The 25,414-nt window shown below is 35.5% G+C and overlaps 1 protein-coding gene across 2 annotated transcripts in view; it reads right to left on the bottom strand.

The window, feature by feature from the left end:
• FCHO2 (FCH domain only 2) overlaps window positions 1–25,414 on the bottom strand; it is a 135,879-nt gene that overhangs the window by 88,804 nt on the left and 21,661 nt on the right. For both annotated transcript variants that reach the window (XM_003785902.2, XM_023510920.1), the window contains exons 3-6: window positions 13,925–13,999; window positions 9,888–10,029; window positions 9,644–9,796; window positions 3,132–3,236 (exon numbers count right to left, since the gene is read on the bottom strand). In XM_003785902.2, the coding sequence (XP_003785950.1) occupies window positions 3,132–3,236; window positions 9,644–9,796; window positions 9,888–10,029; window positions 13,925–13,999 (475 nt within the window). The remainder of the gene's footprint in view (window positions 1–3,131; window positions 3,237–9,643; window positions 9,797–9,887; window positions 10,030–13,924; window positions 14,000–25,414) is intronic.

The raw sequence follows: 25,414 nt of genomic DNA, 5'->3' as shown, positions 1-25,414 counted from the left end.
TTGTTGTTGTTGCAGTTGTCATTGTTGTTTTAGCTGGCCCGGGCCAGGTTCGAACCTGCCAGCCTTGGTGTACGTGGCTGGTGCCCGGTTACCCACTGTGCCACGGGCGCCGCCCAGGTTCTTTACTTTTTAAATAAAGAGAGATGATATTATAAAAAATACAATATTTTTCATAAGACTACCAGCAGGATCTGTAGTGGCATCTGTTTATCAAACACACAAAGATTTCTACAGGAAAATACATATAGGATAAATAAAGACTATAAACATACAAGGGTACAAGTGAATCTTTCTAAAAGCAGAGTATGAACGTTTTAACTCAGTAACTAAGAAAATGACATGAGTAATCTTAACCAGTTGATGAGAGTATTTCAAAATGTATATGAAAACAGCACAGTGTACCCCATGATTACATTAACATACACAGTTATGCTATAAGAAGTAAAAAAATTTAAAAAAAAAAAAGACTATAATAAACAGCTTCATACCAGTTCAGGTCAAGTTTTGCTGTCAAATCAATCTTAGAAAAAAGCCTTTTGGTTTTCAGAGCTTTTGACATTCAGAATTGTAGACAAGGGACTATAAATATCATGTCCAGCCCAGATTACTTGGCTCCTCCAAAATTTCCTACTTGATATCTCTTAGGAATCTCAAAATTACTATGTTCAGAATTAAACATCTGATTCTCTTCCCTCCCGTCAAACTAACAGTTCATCTTGTCTTCCCCATTTGTCTCTGTCCACATAGACTTAACAAGATAAAACCTGGAAGTGATCATCATCTCCCTTAGAATTCCTGACCCCACCCTATCCCTGCCATCTCCAATGCCCTCACTTTTTTCCTTCTCTATGTCCACCACACTGGCCTTCATATTCTTACTTGACTACTGGGCTACCAATATTCCTTTGGCCATACTATAATCCATTCTTCACAAAAGTGATAGATTTATTTTTTAAAATGAAGATAAGATCACATCCCTGCCTAAAACCCTTAGGTTCAAGCTGCCCTGAGAAGAAAACATAACCCTTACAAAAACCTGATCCTTACCCATCTCTTCAACCTCATTTCTATCTCTTCAATCTCATTTCTCACTACTGTCCCCCTTCCTCAGTTTTAGTAAGCATTTTACAACACTAGCCATTCATACCCATGGTCCTCAAAGCTGGGAACACTCTTGCCCTATTACTCATTCTTCAGGCCTCAGTTTTAAATGTCACTTCTACAAAAAGGCCTTTTATGACTCCCTAATCAAATTAGCTCATTCCTATTATTCTGTCTCATGTCTGTTTCCTTCCTAACACTTTTAATTTATAAACGTTATATTTAAGCATGTATTCAATGTCTGTCTCCCTTCCTCTATTTTATAAACTCCACCTGGAGCAGGGAGATATTTGTGTTATCTACATATATACTATATACACCCATCATTTTGCACAGAGCCCATGACATAGTAGGTAAAGATGGATGTGTGTATATACCCAAACCAATATGCAAGGCTTTAGTTTATGAGATATAAGTCATTCATCACTTCAAAGTGGAAAACAAAATGAAGGCCTAGAACCCCCAAAATCTGATTCATTAAGTCCTTCTTTCATACTTACTGAGTGCCTATCATGTGCTGGGAACTATTTTAAATGCTGAGGATACAGCAGTAAACTAAACAAATTAATCCCTGCTTTCACAGAACTGACATTTTGTGGGGGAAGACAGACAATAAAAAATATGGTAGAAGAGCCAGTGTGTCTCACTGTTTCTAGACCCTCAGACATGATAACTAAGAATGTTTCAAAAAGTAGTTCATCCACCTGTCTTAGAAAATGAAGACAACATAGAAAAGAGCTGCAGCCAACCCACAATGAACATGGAGCATGAAAAAGAAACAAACCCTTTTTTGTAATCCACTGAGACTTCTGGGGCCCTCAGTCACCTCTGCATACCTAATCTGACATGATTGACACAGGAAATAAAATTTCTGGTATGCAAAATAATGATAAGTGCTAAGGACGAAAGTATGAAAGAGAACATGAAATCTAAGTGTGGAAGTGTTAGGTAAGATTCATAAAAGGCAGCTGACTTAAACCAGGTCTGGAGTTAAGGCTTTAGGAACACTATAGCAGATATAATTTATCACAACCTAATAGAAGGCAGACATTTTTGTCTATCTTCCTTCAGTTAAATGTAAATTCTATGAGAGCAAGGACTTTTAGTTATTTTACTTACATAGTATTAGCACTGAATTACTTCCACTTTTTTTCTTAAACAGAAATAAATTTTAAAATTCAGACAAGGCTAACAATCAACACTGTCTTCATTATCTACCAATGCCTTCATTTTACCCAATTATCTTTTTATTTTTTAAGACACAGTGTCTCACTTTGTCTTACAAGCTGGAGTGCCAGGGTATGGCACTCACTGCAGCCTCAAATTCTTCGGTTCAACCCAATTCTCTTGCCTCTGCCTCTCAAGTACCTAGGACTACAGGTGCGCACTACCACAACTAGCTAATTTCGGGTTTTTGTTTCTTTATTTTGAGACAGAGTCTCACCCTGTCACCCTCTGTAGAGTGCTATGGCATCACAGCTCACAGCAACCCCAAAGTCTTGGGGCTCAAGCAATTCTCTTGTCTCAGCCTCCCTAGTAGCTGGGACTACAGGTGCCTGCCACATGCTCGGCTATTTTTGCTGTTATTTAGCAGGCCTGGGCCAGGTTCGCACCCACCAGCCCCAGTGCACGTGGTCTAACCACTGAGTTTCAGGCACCCTCCTGTTTTTAATATTTTATAGAGACAAGGTCTTGCTATGTTGCCGAAGCCAGTTTCAAACTCCTGGCCTCAAGTGATCGTTCTGCCTTGATCTCCTCAAGTTCTAAGATTATAGGCATAAACCATTGCACTTTAAACAGTCTCGTCTATTTGTGTAATTCCTAGGATATCATAATTATTGTATCTTGGTTCCTAATCTTCAAAACAAGATGGATATTTTTTAAACAACATCAATAAAACACTGAGATTGTGGATTTTAGTATTTAGTATTTCTAATACTAAAAAATTATATGATAGAAAAATTAACATTTTATCAGTATACACAAATATAAATATCCTATTTTCTAATTTAAAGCCTTAAAATACCAACCTGAGCTGTTTCTGTCATCTTCTGTTCAAAATCAGCTTTTGCTAATGCATATTTTTCCACATAGAGTTTATAAGTATCTGTAGCTTTCTTAGATTTAACAGCTGCCTGTAATAAAACAAAAACACTTTTAACTGTGCATTTAACTTTTTTCTTTCCTAAAATAAGAAAAATAACAAATTCAAATCTATTTAAAGAGCTCAATGTGACACATAACTAACTTTAATGGCTGTTATAAAGCCCTCCACTTTTTTGTTATAGGCATACAACTCAGAAATAAAACTATGATTTTGCTTTGTTTCATGGAATGTGCTTTAAATAGTTTAAATACTCCTTTTATATCCCAGAGTAAGATTATATAACAAAGTTATAATGATACAATGTTATTAAGAATAGGTTAACACACTATAAGGCTTAATTTCCTGACAATATATAAAAATGTCATAATTCTCTCAGAACATGCTTGACGCTCCTTTCTATACCTGTGAGTCTTTCTTCCTCCCCCCATACATACACAAATTTCATGTAATGTCTGACTAAAGACTAGCTCAAAAGTTGAGAAGACTGGTTTTCCTTGCAATTTCTGTTTCCATTATATTCCACAAAACAGAGAAATTTGTTTTTAATCTTTGCCTATTTTTCAAGACTTATATTTCTTAAGAAAACTGTTACTAAAATATTAGTTTTAGTTTTATCAAAGTTACTCAACAAAAAATTAATAATAACATTAAACATTAGGCAGTGAAGAACATGAAGATAATTATATAGGAACAATACTGTACAACCTATACGTAAATAGCTGGATATTGATAGAAAATAACCAAGCTCAAGAAGTCAAGATACATTCTAGGGAAGACAGACATTCAGGAACAGAAAAGATTACATATAGAATACAGGTTGGGGCAGACACATGTTATCATGAAACTTGACTATTTTTTTTTTGAGACAGAGCCTCAAGCTGTCCCCCTGGGTAGAGTGCCGTGGCATAGCTCACAGCAACCTCCAACTCCTGGGCTCAAGCGAGTCTTCTGCCTCCGCCTCCCAAGTTGCTGGGACCACAGGCGCTTGCTACAGCGCCTGGCTATTTTTTTTCGGTTGCAGCCTTCATTGTTGTTTGGCGGGCCCGAACCCGCCACCTTAGGTGTATGTGGCTGGCGCCTTAGCCACTTGAGCCATAGGCGCCAAGCCGAAACTTGACTATTTTCAAAGGACTGACCTATCTGTACATATGAAGATGAGGTAATGAGGTTGGAGTAAGAGTTTAAAGAAGATCAGCCTAGGCAGACTGGTACATGCCTTTGATCCCAGCACTTTGGGAGGCCAAGGCAAGAGGATCATTTAAGGCCAGGAGTTTGAGAACAGCCTAACCAACATAGTGAAAATCTATTTATATAAAAAAAATTAAAAAATTAGCTGCGGTGGTGCGACCAGTTCCTTGGGAGGATGAAACAAAAAGATTGCTTGAGCCCAGGAGTTTGAGGTTGCAGTAAGCTATGATGATGCCACTGCACTCTAGCCCAGGCAACAGAACAAGATCACCTCAAAAGAAAAATGTTCTAACTCTCCCATTTACAGTAGTCCCACCTTATCTGTGGGGGATACATTTCAGTGGATGCCTGAAACCTCAGATGGTACCGAACCCTATATCATATACTATGCTTATCCTACTATATATATACCTGTGATAAAGTTTAATGTGTAAATTAGGGACAGGAGATTAACAATAATAATAAAAGAGAACACTTGTAACAATATACTTTAATAAAAGTTATGTGAAAGTGATGTTTCTCTCAAAATATGCTATTGTACTGTATTGCACTAACTGAAACCAAGAAAAGGGAAATACAGATAAAAAGGAGAACGATTATATTACCCATTTAACCTTGTCTTTGACCTCTATATAGTTATCTCACTTCTAAAATGGGAACAATACCATCTATTTTTTTAAAGCTGTGCTACTAATGAAATGTTATTGTGTAAAATGCTCAGGACAAGGTCTGGCATATAGTTAAATTTATAAAATAAATAGTACTCTGCTATTATTACCATTTCTAACAAGGACTATCATAGGATAAGAATATACGCTGCTATATTTTGCTATTATATAAGGACATGTCTGAGTTATTGAGTTGTACCGAGCTGTCCATCCCTAGAGAAAGTGTCTAAAATGTAAAATTTTCTAGTTTGCTCCTATAGATTTTTCTTATTATTTTTTCTACTTCCACCCTTTGACATTATATCACTTCTTATAACATCCTAGCCCTGTTACATAATAATTAGATGAAAAAGATATTTAGAATTTACTAAGTACCCTCCCAGAAAACCCAGATAACCAAGTTTGCTAGAATTTACTTTAGAAACAATTGTAATGGTATGTTTTCAGTTTATACAAGAGTAATCAACAACCTACCTACAGTCCGCCAAATGATTTTTAATAGCACAGCCTAACAAAATAATGTAGCCCCTTCTGTTTTGCCTATTTTCATCCTAATCCATATTCTTTTTCTCCATTGCCTATTAAATTATTGCTTAATAATTTATGTGCCAGCTATTGATAGACACATGTTGTGATCTTAGAGATATGTGCAATTTGAAAGGAAACTTATAAAATGAGAAAATTACAAAAATATATTAATGATTGTATCTATACTTTTAAAAGTAATTTATTTCATGAGATCTTATATGTAATCTTCTCTTTTTATGAGTTCTTTTTATGGATTTTATACAAAATAAGATACCTTCCCTTCTCAGCTTACCATTCAACTCTCTCTAGCCTCGTGTTCTATGCTATTTAATATCTTTATTCTCTAAGAAAAAGGAAGCTTCTTGAAGGCAGAGGTGATAATATGTATTTAGGCTTTAATATCCTTCATAGCATCTAACATGGTAATAAGCTAGGAACTACAACATGTACTATTGTATGTAAATTATCAATTCATAATATGACAGTAAATTAGAAAAACAAACATTTGGACAAATCATTTAAAACGTAAGAATTTATTCTAAAGGTTATAGCTAAAACAAACTCAAAGTAATTTTTATTATAAACTAAAAAAATACAAGTAAGATTTTGCTATGATTATTTTCCAAGTAAACATATACAATACAATGATGGTTTCTCACAAGGAATTTATAACCTAATTTTTAAAAGAAGGTGACTGCCTGAAGGGACATTACTTTTTATAAAAGAAATGTATTTCTAGAATACAAACCAACTAAATATTTCACAACATTATTCATCATACATTATAGATCCTTAATGGAAAAAGCTCCTACAGCATAATTTCTTCCTCCTATACTACAAAAGGATCTAAAATTCTAACTATTTTGCTACTTAAATCTTTACTGAGTCAAGATGGTTAACAATATTAATTTTTTTTTTTTTTTTTTTGAGACAGAGCCTCAAGCTATCCCCCTGGGTAGAGTGCCGTGGCTTCACAGCTCACAGCAACCTCCAACTCCTGGGCTCAAGCGAGTCTCCTGCCTCCGCCTCCCAAGTAGCTAGGACCACAGGCGCCCACCACAACGCCTAGCTATTTTTTGGTTGCAGCCATCATTATTGTTTGGCGGGTCTGGCTGGATTCGAACTCGCCACCTTAGGTGTATGTGGCTGGCGCCTTAGCCAAAAATATTAATTTAAAATATTTACACCAGCATATTTTCTTCCCAAGATAGTCTCACCATAAATCTTGGTCTAGCCATTCAACTCAGCATACTAACTTATTTGTTTACTACTTCTGGCCATAAAATTATCTTTACCTCAAAGGTTAAGATCTGGATCTAACTCAAAATTATAAACAGGTAAGTTTTGTGGGACATATACTCTGATACCAGGAAACTATAAAACTTCATTTCTCTTATTCAAAAGCATGAAAGAAGAAAAAGGATACTCTTTTTTAAGTTCTAACTTGCATGTTTTACACCAACTCTCACTCCTGAAAGGTAAAACTAATATGCCAATATCTTAAGGAAATTACAAACTAGAAATTACAAACCCATCTGAGAGCTGGGTGCAGTAACTCACTTTTGAAAACCTACACTCTGAGAGTCTGAGGTAGGAGGATCACTTGAGCTCAGGAGTTCAAGACCAGCCTGAGCAAAAGCAAGACCTCATCTCTACTAAAATTAGAAAAAATGTTTTTAAAAAGTGTTTAAAAATAGAAAAATTAGCCAGTTTTGCAGTGGGCATCTCTAAGTCCCAGCTACTCAGGAAAGGATCTTTTCACTTAAACCCAGGAGTTTTAGGTTATTGTGAGTCAGGTTGTCACTCTAGCCTGAGGCAACAAAGTGAGACTCTGTCTCAAAAAAAAGAAACGAAAAGAAAAGAAACATCAGGCGGCTCCTGTGGCTCAAAAGGGTATGCCAGAGGTGGTGGGTTCAAACTCAGCCCCAGACAAAAAAAATAAAGAAAAACATCTTAAAAAACTGACCCCCAAAAAGCAATAGTCTATTTACAAGCTGTTTTAAGGACAAAAACAAATTTAAAGAAAACTAACTATTACATAAAAGGAGATAGAGGTAATTTTAGACTATTTTGTACTAGAAACATCTGTATTTTTTAAAAGCAACAAACATCTCTCATTGGAAATTAGAGTACACAACAATACTAAATTATTAAGTCAAAACAACTTTTTAAATAGCATATATGCTTAGTAATATTATAAACTCTTAGGGCAGAATTACAGAAAACAGAATGCCCTGGCAGTAACAAACATGGCCACTTTATAAAGTCATTACTAAAAAGGAAGTTAGAACATTTGTTTTTTAAAAGGAAACTATGCTTTGAAAGCAAAAGTTAACTTCTCATAAATAAAAGAATGGCTTTAATATATAAGCCTATTGATAATAAGACAAATCCCAAATTTTACTCATTTTCTTAGCATTACAAATTAATTTACTGATATATTATCACAGATATTTCTGCTTAAGTGCCTATAACTTTTCTCAGTACAATCCTGAGAAACAAATATATACATATAAAAAATAAGTACTTAGTCATAGTCTATAAATATGAGCTACTAAATTATGTTTGAAAAAAATAAGCGTTTATGAATGAGGATGAGAAGCATACTATCTTATAAAGGCCATAGTATTTACATTTTCAAGTTCATCAAAAGAAAAATGACTCAGAGAACTATGCCTTAAAAAAAAAGATCTACATTTATGTTAATAAAAGCTTAGTATTATAAGCCAAAATAAATTACTTACTAAGACCTAAAGTAGAATATACTATAAATTAGAGCACCCACTAACAACATCTAGCATCACAAGCAGAGATGCCATCTCTAAGCACACCAATTCAAGAAAAGCACCCCTTACTCTGAGCTGCCCATCCAAAGAAGGACAAATGAAACATAGGCTGGATTTCAGCCACCAACTTATAATCCTTGGACATAACCATGGCTTATTCCTAAATGAGATACATGTACATACCACATGAAACAAGTGAATGGTTAGTTTAAATTGTTTTAGAAGGAGAAAAAAACCTACTTTCAATTAAAGTCTAAGTGGGAGAAAAGGTTGTGGTTTACCACAATGCAACTAAATGTGGTCAAAGTCAGCAATAAATCACCCACAAGATACAGTCAAAGCTTATCTTCCTACTATCTAGGCCTTTCCAAGTATAACAAAATCTTGCTTCAAAAAATTTTTTTACCTCATTGTTAAATCTTATATCAAGCAGCTACCTCATGAATTATCTTACTATAAAAATATTCTGTAAATGTGTCACTGACATAAACAATAATTTTATGAGGGGCAGCGCCTGAGGCTCAAAGGAGTAGGGCGCTGGCCCCATATGCCAGAGGTGGTAGGTTCAGGCCCAGCCTCATCCAAAAACCGCAAAATAATAATAATAGTAACTGTATGTGTTAGCTAATCTAACAGATAACACATTTTATAAATCTACTATGTTAGTAGGTAAATCACTATTAGAGTACCCTGTCTTCATTTTTATTTTTTAAATTTTTATGACTCAGATAATTTTCTATGCCTTTCTTTCCTCTATTCATTCTGATACCTGTCAAGTGAAAGGTTAAATAACAGGCACTGTAACATAACAAAATTTAAAGTTCATTTTATTCTAAGTAAAGTTTGAGGACTGATATCCTGGGAGCACAGACTCAGCACAAAACCACAAATGAGCTTCCCAGTGAGCTACACAAGACATAATACTTATATATCTGTTACACAGAAAATGAAAGGAGGAGGCAGGAAGCAAAGATGACATTCTTACAATTCTAACAGATGCTGTTCTAACAGTGAGCAGGCCTATGGAAACCTATCTAGGAAGGCCAAAGCAGCTGATAGACTGAAGAAAGAGGCTGACACATCCAGATTCTCAGAAAGAAACATTTAATAGGAACTTATGAACACAAGCCATGTCTCAGGTGGCCAAGTGACAAGATGGAGCTCCATTTGTCTTCATTTTAAAATGAGATCATATTTTAATGTGATACAGTCTTGTATGTCAAAGTGCTTTGAAACCACAAAGGTGCTATTTTTATTATAATTACCTTTTCTATTTCTCTTTGTGTAGCTCCTTCCTTTTTCAAACGCTCCTGTTCTACACATTTGGCATTGTAATTTTCCTTAGATTTCTGGAGGGCCTGAGTTATGCTCTGAATGGTTTGGACAGCTTCCAAAGTTCCTGCAACTTCTTCTTTAGTCTGTTTGGTATGAAATGATTCATCAAAATGACTGAACTGTAAAACATTCAATATGTGACCAATCAATCCTTTAGTAAGAAAAAACTGATACCTTTTTATGAGATTTTACTTGTTCTTCTCCATACTTCTGAACTTCCTTTATTAATTCTTGTAGTTTTCTAACAAGATCTAAGTGACAATTTGCTAATTTCTCTGTAGATGTTTTGAACACATCCCACACTGGTGCAAATGTTCTAAGGAAAAGGAAAAACATGGCAATAATTTTCTAAAAAGAAAAAAAAGTTTAAGGTTCTGAGATGAAACCAATAGAAGTAATAATGGCATATCCAGGAATCTTATTAGGCAAAAGATAAAAAAAGATAAGTAATGAATGAAATGACTAAGAAACTGTCCTTGACTTTTGATCACTGGTTAATTATTTAAAATATTTTTGAACCTCAGGCACACAGAAATAGGTTAACTGCATATCACAGGTCTTGCCACAGCCCCCTCTTACTTAATTATATTGTATTAATTGCTGAGTTGACTGGTTAATTTACACTTTTCCTAGGACTCTGGGAGGCCGAGGTGAGTGGATTAGCTCACGAGTTCCAGACCAGTCTGAGCAAAAGCAAGACCCCATCTCTACTAAAAATAGAAAAACTGAGGTAAAAGGATAGCTTGAGCCTAAGAGTTGTAAGCTGCTGTGAGCTATAATGCCACGGCACTCTACCCAGAGCAACAGTTTGAGACTCTGTCTCAAAAAAAAAATAAAATTTACATTTCTATCAGAAGCCCTTCTGTCACCATCAATTTTTGTTAAAAATTAACTACATTATGCAACTTAAAACTATTTAGTACTTCATTTAAAATGCTTCATCAAAAATAACATTTCTCTGAATTTAAGCACACAAACTGAATTTTCTACACATGATTTTAAAGTGTTATCATCATTAATAATTACATAAGAATTATTTTAGGGCAGTTATGAGAAACTTCTGGTTGGATACTATTAATTGTATCTACCTGTGTACTTAAATACAATACAGTAATTAGAGTCATCTTTCTACCACAGGGATGGGCTACCACTTTTTCTCAGTATTTGTTCATTAGGCTCAAGTGCATCTAAGAATTACTATTCTCATATCTTGAATATGTAGGATGCCAATGGTTAGTATAAACTGATTTGGTCAGTAGACAATGATCTAAGGATAATTTTATCCTATGTTTTGCTCAGGTACCGCTTTTAAGTAGTCTCTATAATAAAATTTCTCATAGAAAATAGCAGCAATACTTACTAAAGCAAGAAGGCAAAGAAAGGAATTACTTGTTCTAACATGTACACTGTGCCAAATATTACACTTGCTACCCAATAGGAAAGTTAGCTGGCAATAATCATTTTATGCATTAATAAAGAAGTTCGAAAAGGATAATTAAAATCCTTAGAAAAAGACTGCTCTGATTAGATTTCAGCTCACAGTGTTAAAAATCTAATCAGCACTAAATCTGGCAAGTATTAGATGGAAAATTTCAAGAGAAAAAGACACCTGAAAATTATCTACTCACTAAAGCACCAAAATACATGTACCTGACTTCATGTAAACTTGATATACAACAGTGTAGACTTCACAAAGGAGATAAGACAGAGTATTCCCTTACTTTACTAAAGGATTCTTTACCCTACAGAGTTCAACATAAGATTTATTTACATACAAGGTTTTATTAGGGATTTCAAATATTCAATTTTTAAAAGTTTGATATACATAACATTTTTCTGGTCAAGTAATACTACATACACTAATAAGTACTAAGAAAGAAAACTGACAAATCCAAAATGCGTTTAAATACAACTGAAAATAGGCCAGGTGCAGTAGCTCATGCCTGTAATCCTAGCACTCTGGGAGGAGAAGGCAGGTGGATGGCCTGAGTTCACAGGTTCAAGACCAGCCTGAGCCAGAGCAAGATCTCATCTCTATCTCTAAAAATAGCCGGGTATTGTTGCGGACATTTGCAGTCCCAGCTACTTGCGAGGCTGAAGCAAGAGAATCGTTTATACCCAAGAGTTTGAGGTTGCTGTGAACTGTAATGTCATGGCACTCTACCAGGGGTGACAAAGTGAGACTCTGTCTCAAAAACAAAAACATATATATACACATAAATAAATCTGAAAACAGAAAGACAAAATTCAATTTCTTCCTAAAATATACAACAGTAAATAAAAACATTAATATTTAAAACCTTTATGATTTTGAGAAATGACACTAAAACAAAAAATAAGATACTGCCAATTATTTACAGAAAGCACACACTCTTAAGACATTAGGATTGTCAGTAACTTTGTTACCAGGAAACATTCTTAAAGTTAATTTTTGTTCCTTCTATCTTCCACCTGGTAAGTAAGAACAGATTGTAGTTTAAAAAAAAAAAAAAAAAGAACAGGTTATGGTAACTAAGAACAGGTTAGAATTTTCTTAATAAAACCATTGTCAATTGGTTAAAGCTACCTTTTGTTATTCTACTTAACTTTCTGGCCCCTCTACTGTGGTAAATAAAGAAGTGATTATGTTTTAGAAGAGGCATATCATCATGGAGCCTCTATAAACAGGAGGGGGTCAAAGAAGTGAGAAGGGAGAGACTGAAAAAGAAGAATGAAGTTGTACTAGGGAGAAGTGAGGGAGGAAGAAACTGAAGGACAAATGAGAGAGGGAAAAACCGAAAGCAGTTATTAACTACCAGTCTATGTTCTCCTTTAGGTGAAAATGGTGGCAGTACCTCAACCTTCCTAGCTACAGTGGGCTGTCGATACATGCATAATAAACAGCACCACACTGAGGATAAACTGAGATCCCAACTGCTCTTTGCCCAGGACACAAAGTAGGAAGACTTTTGTTTAAACTCTTTCAACTATACTATGGAACATTTAACATAAAGTAGTCATTCTTAACCCTTTTTTTGGTATGACAAAATTGTGCATCTGATGACTGGATAGAGACTTCATTGGAAATATGAATACCTAAATGATTTCATTCATCAGAATCCCAGATAAAGAAGAATATTTTACTGAATGTCACTACAAAAATCTTTTTAAATGCTAGACTACTTCAACTTGTTAGTTAAAATATAACTTTCATCCAATGTTTAGATAATTTTTTTTTTTTCAGACCAAGCCTCAAGCTATCCCCCTGGGCAGAGTGCCATTGCATCACGCTCACAGCAACCTCCAACTCCTGGGCTCAAGCGAGTCTCCTGCCTCCGCCTCCCAAGTAGCTGGGACCACAGGCACCCGCCACAACGCCTGGCTATTTTTTGGTTGCAGCCATCCTTGTTGTTTTGGCAGGCCCAGGCTGGATTTGAACCCGCCACCTTAGGTGTATGTGGCTGGCGCCTTAGCCACTTGAGCCACAGGCGCCGAGCCAGGTAATTAAATCAGATTAGGCATTCCTTCCAGAATTCTTATGGTTTAGACTATATAATTATTCTTTCTATAGTTGCTATGGCACTGAGGACATCACATTTTAAATGTATTCTTATTAATTTTCAGTTTTCAAGGAACATATTTCTTCAACACAAATTTTTTAAAGGGATATTTAATGACAGTCTATAAAATCCCAGGAGACATTTTTAATGCATTTTAATCAGTAGGGTTTATTTTGAGTTGTTTTTTTTTTTTTCTTTTTTGGAAAACCAAGCATCTCATATAGTCATTAAGTGAATTTTTAAAGATCACTGTCAAGCTACCACACAGTTTAAATGCATTTACAGACAACTAGAATACTTTTTATATGCTTAAGATGACATATATAATTTAAAACTAATGTTACTAACTGAATATAATTTTAAGAAGATAACCAGTTTGATGAAAATATCTCAAATTGTATATCAAAATACCACACTGTACCCCATGATTGCACTATTGTACACAACTATGATTTAATAAAAAATAAAAAAGAGAAAAATAAGTTTCATTTACTACATTAACTAAGTTTAATTATATTTTCTATTGAGTCAAGAATATATTCATACTAAACCCATTTTAAGTAAGTATATAATATTTTACTACCCATGAACTATTACATCCTTAATAGAAATCTAATATTCTCAAGAACCATGCCTAAATAAACACTAAAAAAGAGGAAGACATTAACTCACCCAAGTTGTGAATAATTACTTGCAGATTTTGCTAGTTTTGTCATTGACCTGGAATATGCCTCTTCTATGGTAGCTCTGTTAAATAAAATTTCCACATTATAATATTTCATTTAGTAACCAAAAACATGGCAAAGTTACCAAAAACAATTAAAATCGCAGGAAAAACCCTCCAATTACATAATAAAAAAATATAAGTAAGTACTTGCAGTCATTCATTTCTGGCCTATCTTTAAATTATGTACAACTACTTTTAAAAACTAATCTGGTATAGAACTAAAATAATTTATATCACAAAAAAATTTAAACTCTTTAGCTTTAATACAAATGCTTATTTCAACAGGAAGTATTACTTCCTGTATTCTCTTTCTCTGTAAACTGATTTACTGTGACAAGTCATTTGTATTTAATATTTCTTTAGCGTATTTAATATAGTTTCATTATTCTTCAACACTGTGATGCACACTTAAGACAGTAAGAGATTCTTTTTTTTTTTTTTTGCAGTTTTTGGCCAGGGCTGGGTTTGAAGCCGCCACCTCCGGCATATGGGGCCAGCACCCTACTCCCTTGAGCCACAGGTGCCACCCACAATAAGAGATTCGTGACAGTCATTTGCACAGAACAAAATGTGAAACGTTGACAAGTCTAAGATCATGAATTTCAGATCTTCATTTTGTGATTAGATCTAAAATATTAATCAATTAAGTATTTCACATTAGAAAACTGTATTTTAAATAACTATTACTTAGCATATAAGATTGTAGACTTAAAAACAATCAAATCCCTTAAATATGGAATGGAAAACCCACAAATTATTCTATAGACACATAATCTACAAACTATGAGGCTACCTTGGCCTTCTTAACACTATAAAACTTAGTCATAGTTTTTACCTTTTCAAATTACACTCGCCCTTCTCAGTATGTGCTAACCTTAACAGGGGAACATTCTACATTAACCACTATCCTTCCACAGGTTCAATTAACTTTCTGCTTCTAATGTCCAGACACAGATCTCCAAACTGCTCTTACACTGAACCATCAGTTTAATATCTAACTAGCCCAAGCATAACTACACTTGGATCTCTGAACCACCTCAAATTCAAAATATCCAACTAAAGTCACCTCTAAACTATTTCCCAACCCCATCCACACAAAACCCAGCTCTTTAACAAAAAGGAAACATGATCAGAAACTACTTGTCACTAATAGTATTGTGATTTTTTTCTTGCTCCTTTAAAATTTTCTGTATTGTTGGCCAGGTGTGATGCCTCAAGCCTCTTCAGCACTCTGGGAGGCCAAGGCTGACAGACTGTAGGGCTCACAAGTTCGAGACCAGCCTTAGCAAGAACAAGACCCCATCTCTACCAAGAAAAAAATTCTGTACTATTAAAATTATACTATATTACAAGAGTAGTACTTTGATCATCTAAAAAAGTGAATACAGAAAGAAATATTAATATATCAACAAATAAGTTTAACAGCAAGAAAAAGTAGTTTACCTCCAGTGCTAGTTGAGAATCCCTAACCAAAAATCCAAAATGCTCCAAATCCTGAAACTTTCTGAATGGCAACATGATATTAATGAGTGGAAAATTCCAACTTGACCTCATGTGACAATTAGAATCAAAATGTAGTCAAAACTTTGCTTCGTGCACAAAATCACTTAAAATGTTGTATAAAGTTGTCTTTGAGGCACATGTATAAGATGTATTAGAAACATAAATGAATTTCATGCTTAACTTGGGTCCCATTCTCAAAATATCTCATTACAAAATATGGCAAATATTACAAAATCTGTAAAAATTTTAACTCTAAAACACTTCTAGTCCCAAGCATTTTGTATAAGGGGTACTCAACCTGTAATACTTAACATGATTGCTAACCTTCCACTGAGAAAAGTTAGAAAAACACGGGAAGCTGGGGGTGATTGAAAACATCATACAAGTTAAGAGGCAGTTAAGAATCAGTAGGCCAAGTTCCAAGAGAAGGATATATAGAGAACTGTGAGTTAGGAATGCGAGGCAGCTTTTCCCTTGGGGATTTCTAGAACAGATAACAGAGAAGCTGAGAAATGAAGCAGAACTTTTCACAGTATCACAAGAAAACAAAATTTAAATGAGTTCAGATCCACCAACAGTAGAAAGCAAGGGAAATCCCATATTCTTTGACACTCCAAAAGAATTTTGTACAGAACAAGAAGTCATTTTAAGGAATGGAAGAAACTACACCAAATTTGAAAAAAAAAAACCAAAAAACTGTAAACTATAGATCTGAAAAATACAATAGCTAAATTTAATATCCCAATGAATGGGCTTTAACAGCAGATTTGATAATACTGTAGTGAATATTAGTTAACTAGAAGACAGATGAGAAGAATCGGCACCAAATTAAAGCTCAGAAAGACGAAGGAATAGAATGTACAAAGGACAAAGCAATAAAGTAAAGAGAAAGAATGGGTTAGAAGAAATGCTTAAAGAAGTGATACAGAATTTTCTAAACCTGACAAAAGATCAAACCACAGAACCAAGTCAAAAAACCTTAGGGAATACATTTCGAACATTTATACTTCACATTATAGTAAAAAACGTTGAGAAGCAAAGACAAAAAAGAAAATCTGAAAAGCAGCCAAACCCTTCTCACCAGTAGATGTTACCTTCAAAGAGCAATAACCAGACTGAGAGCTAACATCTCAACCACAGATAATGGAATGATCTTCTAAGAAATTTTAAAACATAATTTACTAACTAGAATTCCATATCCAACAAAAATGTAAATGAAAGTAATCCCCTAATAAAATAACAGATCTAGGTGATAATCATCAATGTCACTAACATCACAAAATTAATTATAATTGGATATTCTATACCTCTGACAGGAGTACACACTACCACCTGTGAAGTATTCTTTCCAAAATAATGAATAGAATCTGATCATGCTGCTAGATTTAACTGACAATTTTTAAGAAATACAGGAATAAAGGAAGATATTAAAATTATAGATATGCAATTAGAATATTCCAGGATGGGGGCCACGCCTGTAGCTCAGCAAGTAGGGCGTTGGCCCCACATGCCAAGAGTGGCAGGTTCAAGCCCAGCCTTAGCTGTAACAACAACAAAAACAATAAATAAACCTGACCTGAAAAAAAAAGAATATTCCAGGATGTGGGGATCCTATGTAGAACAAATAATCTGGTTTCTTCAGCAACAACAAAAAGTATGGTGCCTATAGATTAAGAGATTCAAAAAAACATCAACCAAGTCTATTGTACAGATCTGACTGGAAGAAATCAAAGACCTGTGTATGCGGAATATGCATGTGTATGTGTATAAATGACAACAGGGAAAACTGAGCACTGACCGTATAGTTGGTTATATTAGGGAATTACTTGCTTTTAGATAGGGTAACATATTTCTGTTGTAGTTTTGTATAAGCCCTTATGGTCTACAGACACATCTAAAACGCTAATGGATGAAACGTCATACCTCTGGATCTGATATTTGCTTCATAACAATTCAGCAACAGTGGTAAGGAAAAGATGGAACAACATGGACATAATTTGATAATTGCTGAAGTTGGATAATCACTATATCAAAGTTCATTATACTAAGCACAGAACTTTAGTGTAAGTCAGATATATCTTTGAAATTCTCCATATAAAAAGGTTTCTTAATGAATTTAAAGATATTATCAAACTAACAAAAATTGAGACTTTATCACTAGCAAATCCATATCAAATGGAATATTAAAAAAATGTTTTTAAAGTAGAAGTAATTCAAGATAATCAGTGAAAAAATAAATGATTTTAATAAATCTAAATAATGTCTATAGAAAATATTAATATAGCAGAATAAAATATTAACACCTGAGTTGAACAAATTACCTAAACTAGATAATAAAAAATATACTTGAGTTGTTAATTTTGTTAGATGAATAATGTTATGATTATTTGAACTCATAGTTATTTAGGGATACATACTTAATTATCTATGAACATAATCTGATGCCAGGGAATTGCTTTAGACAGACAGGCAAATTGCTAAAAACTGCTGAAACAATTATACTTCATTATTTGATGGCTTATATATATTTTCTTCATTTTTGGACTGTTTGAAATTTCCTATGATAAAAAGTTTTAAAAACATACAACAAAAAAGGTATGTAGGCTCGGCGCCTGTGGCTCAATCGGCTAAGGCGCCAGCCACGTACACCTAAGGTGGCGGGTTCAAATCCCCGGCCCAGGCCCGCCAAACAACAATGATGGCTGCAACCAAAAAATGGCCAGGCGTTGTGGCGGGCGCCTGTAGTCCCAGCTACTTGGGAGGCTGAGGCAGGAGACTCGCTTGAGGCCAGGAGTTGGAGGTTGCTGTGAGCTGTGATGCCATGGCACTCTACCCAGGGGGATAGCTTGAGGCTCTGTCTCAAAAAAAAAAAAAAAAGGTATGTAAGTGTGTATTTCCACAATACGTTTTTGAAAAATGGAAAACTTTTTTTTCAGACAGATTCTTACTTTGTCACCCTCAGTATAGTGCCATGGCATCATAGCTCACAGTAACCTCCAACTCCTAGGCTCAAGCGATCCTTTTGCCTCAGTTTTCCTATTTTTAGTACAGACGGTGTCTCACTCTTGGTTATGCTGGTCTATGAACTCCTGAACTCAAGCAATCCAAGAGTGCTGGCCTCCAAAAGTGCTAGTACTACAGGTATGAGCCACTGCGCCCAGCCCCAAAATGGAAAGCTTTTAATTTCCGTAGTAGTTAAACACACACAGACACATACATGCACGTGCATGCATTTTCAAGAAGAGGGTAAACAAGCACCAATTATCGTACACAACAGTAGGTCAGGGAAGTTATGTTGTATGTTACAACTTCTAAAATAATTGCTAAGAGAGGCTCGGCACCTGTGGCTCAAGTGGCTAAGGTGCCAACCATATACCCAAGGTGGCGGGTTCGAATCCATCCTGAGCCTGCCAAACAACAATGACAACTGCAACCAAAAAATAGCCGGGCGTTGTGGCGGGCATCTGTGGTCCCAGCTACTTGGGAGGCTGAGGCAGGAAACTCGCTTGAGCCCAGGAGTTGGAGGTTGCTGTGAGCTGTGATGCCACAGCACTCTACCCAGGAGGACAGCCTAAGACTCCATCTCAAAAATAAAATAAAATAAAATAAAATAATTGCCAAGAGAATAATAAAGGAGAGAATTACATGCTTAGCATCCCAAATCTAAAAATTCAAAATTCAAAATGCTCTCAAATCCAAAACTTCTTGAGTCCCAACACGATGCTCAAAAGAAATGCTCACTAGAACATTTCAGATGTTAAGATTTTGGGGGTGGTGCCTCTGGCTCAAAGGGGTAAGGCGCCAGCCCCATAAGCTGGAGGTGGTGGGTTCAAAACCAGCCCCTGGCAAAAAACTGAAAAAAAAAAAAAAAAAGATTTGGGATTAGGGATTAGGATGCCAAACCAGTAAGTAAAAAGCAAATATTCCAAAATCTAAAATAATCTGAAACCCTAAAAACTTCTTGTCCCAAGCATTTCAGATTAAAAAAACTCAACTGGTACTTCTAAGGTAATGGTAATAGAAGAAAATAAAATTTTTTAAAAATTAGGGCAAAAGAAGGCAAGAAAGAGGAAATAAAAATATTTAAAACATAAAAGAGACAGAAAACAAAATAATAAAAAAATAATAATACAGGGACTGGCAAAATTGCAGCCCAATCAACCAAATTTGGACCACTACTTGTTTTTCCATGTAAAGTTTTATTGGAACACAGCTATGTTCATTTGTTCACTTGTTGGCTACTACTGTTTTTGCACTAAAATAGCAGAGGTGAATAGCTACAACAGAAACCAAATGGACCATAAATCCTAAAATATTTACTTTCCGGGCTTTTACAGAAAAAGTCTGACAACCCTTGAGATACTAGATTTGAACCCAAATATAATAGGTATGCTGAATGTAAATGGACTAAACAGACAAAGATTGTTAAAATGACTTTAAAAATAAATAAGAAGCACGTCTAAACCAGGGTGACACATGTACACCTCGGGCTATAATTATAGGAAAAGCTATTAACAACAACAAAGCAGACTTTCAGGCAAAAAAAAAATTGGCAATAACAACAGACACTTCATAAGGATAAAAGACCAATTCACCTGGAAAATGTAGTTCTAAATTTGTACTCATCTACTAATATGACCTTAAAAACTGACAGAACTACATGGGTAAAGAGAAAAATCACAATCAAAACTAGAGATTTTTCAATCAATTTTCTCAGTAACTGATAAAGTAAGAATAAAAAACCAAAACTACTAAAAATAATTACAGTTGAATAACAGAATAAAAATTTGTTATAAAGTCAACAAATGCAAAATGTTTTTCAGGCACATAGACTATTTAACAAAACAGGCTGTTTTGAACCATCTGCCAACAAATTTCAAAACATTGAAATTATACAGAGTATGTCACCTAAAAACAATACAATTAAGCTTGAAAAGAATAGCAAAAACAGATTTTAAAAAATCATTAAGTATTTGGAAATTAAGAAATGCATTTCAAAATAACCTAGGGAGCAAGGAAGAAAGCACAATTTAAAATATTATTTAAACTAAGTAAAAAATCTTTTTTCTCATAACAGGTGAGATGCAGTAAAAGTAATGCTTGAAAGACATACAGACATTTAAGTGAATATATCAGAAAAGAAAAAAGGTTGAAGATCATCCATCTCAAAAAATTACAAAGAGAACAGTAAATTTTAGAACACAAAGTCAAAGGAAATAAGGAACAAAAGTTACTGAAGTAGAAAACACATATGCAAAAGATCAACAAAGCCAAGAATTCGTTCTTTGCAAAAATGATTAAAACAAACACCAAAAGAGACTGATCATGAAAAAAAAGAGAGAAAGCACAAACAGCCAATGTCAGGGATGAAAAGCAGACCATAAGTACAGATGCGCCACTAAAACAGTTTATAGAAGGCTATTAAGAATAAATGGCAATAAATTTGACAGTTTGGATGAAATGGAAAAATTTGTAGACAATATTATAATTTTTCCAATTCACAGAAACTGAAAAATCTGAATAGTCCTGTAACTATGAAAGAAATTAAATATGTACTTTAAAACCTTCCTACAAATAAAATCTCAAGCCCACGTGTATTTACCAGTAAACTCTATGAAACACATGAGGGGAAAAAAATAATCTTCCACAATTTTTTCGAGAGAATACAAAAACAGGATATTCTCCCCAACTCATTTTATGACGCCAACAAACCTTGATACCAAAACCTCACATGGACATTTAGAAAAAGAAAATTTTTAGGCCAGACTCACAAATGTGGATGTAAAAATCCTAACTTATCCACCAATGTATTAAGGATAACACATCTCCCCCAAGTTGGGTTTAACATTCAAATTTCAGCTGGGCACAGTGGCTCACACCTGTTCCACTAGCACTTTAGGAAGCCAAGGTAGGAGGACTGATTAAGGCCAGGAGTTCAAGACCAACTTAGCAACAGAACAAGACCCCATCTCTATTTAAAAAAAAAAAAATTGGAAAAATTAGGTTGGTATGGTAGTAGCGTATAGTTTAGTTCTAGCTATTCAGGAGGCTAAGGCAAGAGGAACACTTAAGCCTAGGAATTCGAGGCTGCAGTGAGTGACAGAGCAAAACTCTGTCTCAAAAATAAATAAATAGGCTCGGCGCCTATAGCTCAACCGGCTAAGGCACCAGCCACGTACACCTAAGGTGGCGGGTTCGAATCCCCAGCCCAGACCCGCCAAACAACAATGATGGCTGCAACCAAAAAATAGCCAGGTGTTGTGGCGGGTGCCTGTGGTCCCAGCTACTTGGGAGGCGGAGGCAGGAGACTCGCTTGAGCCCAGGAGTTGGAGGTTGCTGTGAGCTGTAATGCCACGGCACTCTGCCCAGGGGGACAGCTTGAGGCTCTGTCTCAAAAAAATAAATAAATAAATAAATAAATACCACATAAATTCTACTGTCCTCATCTTGAAGTACATGCTCTCAGCTTCTGCCCAAGGCTACTGCTTCCCAGCCTGTCAGAATAACCACCCTGCAGTGTGCAACCTTTTATGATAAATAAAGCTCTCCTTTCCAAATTTATGAAACTCATCATTCCTCATTTGATATGACTGATACAGATAAAATCTGCAGAGACTCACCTACGTCCAAAGGAGCCCATTGACAAGAATCAGGATCAGTGCCACCAATAGAAATAGTATCGAACACTCATACCAAAAAGGCCCTCAGTGACCTGGGTGACCAGGACCTCAGGCCTCAGTTCAGCAGGATATTAGGTAATATCTGGCATCTATAGAACTCATTTGGCAAGGGAACAGGCCTATTCTAGCCCCCTTCCTTCGGTTCATTAGAACTCTGATGAAGTGTTCTGACAGTAGCCATAGAGACCATGGGTGGGGCTGCAATCATACCTCTTAAAGTTGCTTAGAGATAATAGTGAAATAGTATTTCTTAGAGCCCAGGGTTGAGTTCAGAATGGGAGAAGTATACTAAAGTAAGATTCTAGATAAGATTTATATATTAAAAAAAAGGGAAGTTTAATATGCTAAAGATAATAAACTAAGTTAAAAAAATTCAATATAATTCACATAAACAGGGGAAAGCAGCAGCAGAGTAAGGTCGAGAGAGAAAAAGAAAAAACATCATCTTAATAGTCACAGGAAAATCACTTGACCAAGCTCCAGATTCATTCATGATTCAAAAAAAAAACCTTTGCAAAATAGTATACAAAAGGGAATTCCCTTTTACCTTTTATATATTATTTCCCAAAACAAGAAGGAGACAACCTAGAATAATATATTTAAGGGTAAAATGTGAGACTGAAAATAAGAATGCCCACCATCACTGTCTATTCAGCATTATACTGGATGTCTTAGCCAGTACTATAAATCAATAAAATGAAATAAAAGGTATAAGACTTGGAAAAGAAGAAATAAAACTGCCATTCACACACAACAACTGTACACAGAAAATCCAAAAGAATCTATAGATTATCAGAATAAGCAAGAATTGTCAGGTTGCTAGATACAAAGTTAATACACACACAAAAAAGTGTGTTTATACATACAGTATTTGTAACACATAATTGATAAAGTGCTTTTTCTCAGAATATATAAAGAATTCCAGCTCGGCACCTGTAGCTCAAGCGGCTAAGGAGTCAGCCACATACACCAGAGTTCGCGGGTTTAAATCCAAAAAAAAAGAATTCCTCCAATCAATTTTTTTTTTTTTTTGAGACAGAGTCTCAAGTTGTCCCTCTGTGTAGAGTGCTATGGTGTCATAGCTCACACAACCTCTAACTCGGTCTCAAGCAATCCTCTTGCCTCAGTTTTTCTATTTTTTAGTAGAGACGGGGTCTCACTTTTGCTCAGGCCGGTCTCTAACTTGTGAGCTCAAGCAATCTACCCGCCTCAGCCTCCCAGAGTACTAGGATTACAGGCATGAGCCACTGTGCCGGGCCTCTCCAGTCTATTTTTTGAAAGTAAAAAATAAAAAAAAATAGAGAAAAAAAAATGGCTCGGCGCCTGTAGCTCAGTGTTTAGGGTGCCAGCCACATACACTGGGGCTGGAGGGTTTGAACCCAGCCTGGGCCTGCTAAAAATAACAATGACAACAACAACAACAAAATAGCCGAGCATTGTGGATGGCTCCTGTAGTCCCAGCTACTTGGGAGACTGAGGTAAGGGAATTGCTTAAGCCCAAGAGTTTGTGAGCTGTGACACCATAGCCCTCTACTGAGGGTGATATAGTGAGACACTGTCAAAAAAAAAAAAAAGAAAAGAAAAATGGGCAAAAGATATATGGACACTTCATTAAAAAGATGTAAATGGATAATAAATATGCAAAAGAATGCTTAACCCTATTACTCTTCACAGAAATATAAAGTCAGTGAGATACCTAACATACCACTATCAGAAAAAATTAAAAGATTGACAATACCAACTGTTCCGAAGGACACTGAGCAACTGGAAACTCTCAAACAAGGATGGTAGTGATATAAACTGATAAAACCACCTTGGAAAATTCTTAGGCATTATTCACTAGTATAGAACACACACACCAACACATATACACCCAATGACCTCACAATTCTACTCCAGAGCATATACCAATATAAACTTGTGTATATATGTACCAAGACATACATGCAAAAGGGCATCAGAAAAATATATATTAAAACAAAAGTGAGGGGCAGCACCTGTGGCTCAAGGAGTAGGGCATCAGCCCCATATACCAGAGGTGGTGGGTTCAAATCCAGCCTTGGCCAAAAACTGCAACAACAACAAAAAAGATTATCTTGTATCTAAAATAAAATGCTATTTTTTAAAAAAAAACAGTGAGGGCCAGGCATAGTGGCTCATGCATGTAATCTTAGCATTCTGAGAAGCCAAGGTGGATTACTTGAGCTCATGAATTCAAGACCAGCCTGAGCCAGAGCGAGACCTTGTCTCTAAAAATAGTCAGGCATTGTGGCTATTTCTGTTAGTCCCAGCTGCTTGGGAGGCTGAGGCAAGAGGACTGCTTGAGCCCAAGAGTCTGAGGTTGCTGTAAGCTGTGACGCCATGACACTCTACCAAGAACAACAAAGTGAGACTGTCTCAAAAAAAAAAAAAAAAAAAAACAACAACAACAAAAAACAAGATATCACTACACACTTATAGAGTGACCAAAATCCAGAATACTGACAACCAACAATGTTGGTAAGAATGTGGAACAACAGGAACTCTTACCCATTGTTGGTAGGAATGCAAAATGGTACAGTTACTTTGGAAGATTTTCAGTTTCTTAAAAACTAAACATACTCTTTACATAAGACCTAGCAATTATAATTCTTGGAATGTATTCAAAGGAGTGAAAAACTTATAACCCACAAAAACCTGCACACTGATATTTATAGCAGCTTTAGTCACAGTTTTCCAAATTTTAGAAGTAACCAAGATGTCCTTTAGTAGGTGAAGAGATAAACACCTAGACAGTGGAATATCGTGAAGCATTAAAAAGAAATGAGTTTGAAATCAAGCCATGAAAAGACGAGGAAACTTAAATGTACATTAAAGTACATTAAACTTAAAAAGTGAAAGAAGCCAATCTGAAAAGGCTACATAAGCTATGATTTCAACTATATGACATCCTGAAAAAGGCAAAACTATGAGACAAAAAAAAGATCAGTAGTTACCAGAGACTGGGACAGGGATGAATAACAGGCAGAGAACAGAGGATTATCAGGGCAGTGAAAACACTGTGTATGCTACTACAATGATACCATTATACACTTGTCCAAACTCACAGAATGTCAACATCAAGAGTGAACCCTGGCTCAGCGCCTATAGCTCAACCGGCTAAGGCGCCAGCCACGTACACCTAGGGTGGCGGGTTCGAATCCCCAGCCCGGACCCGCCAAACAACAATGACGGCTGCAACCAAAAAATAGCCGGGCGTTGTGGCGGGCGCCT

Source organism: Otolemur garnettii, unplaced genomic scaffold (genome assembly GCF_000181295.1).
Source record: "Otolemur garnettii isolate 467f Iridium unplaced genomic scaffold, OtoGar3 scaffold00017, whole genome shotgun sequence".
Taxonomy (NCBI): Eukaryota; Metazoa; Chordata; class Mammalia; order Primates; family Galagidae; genus Otolemur; species Otolemur garnettii.
This window is presented reverse-complemented; position numbering and strand designations above follow the sequence as displayed.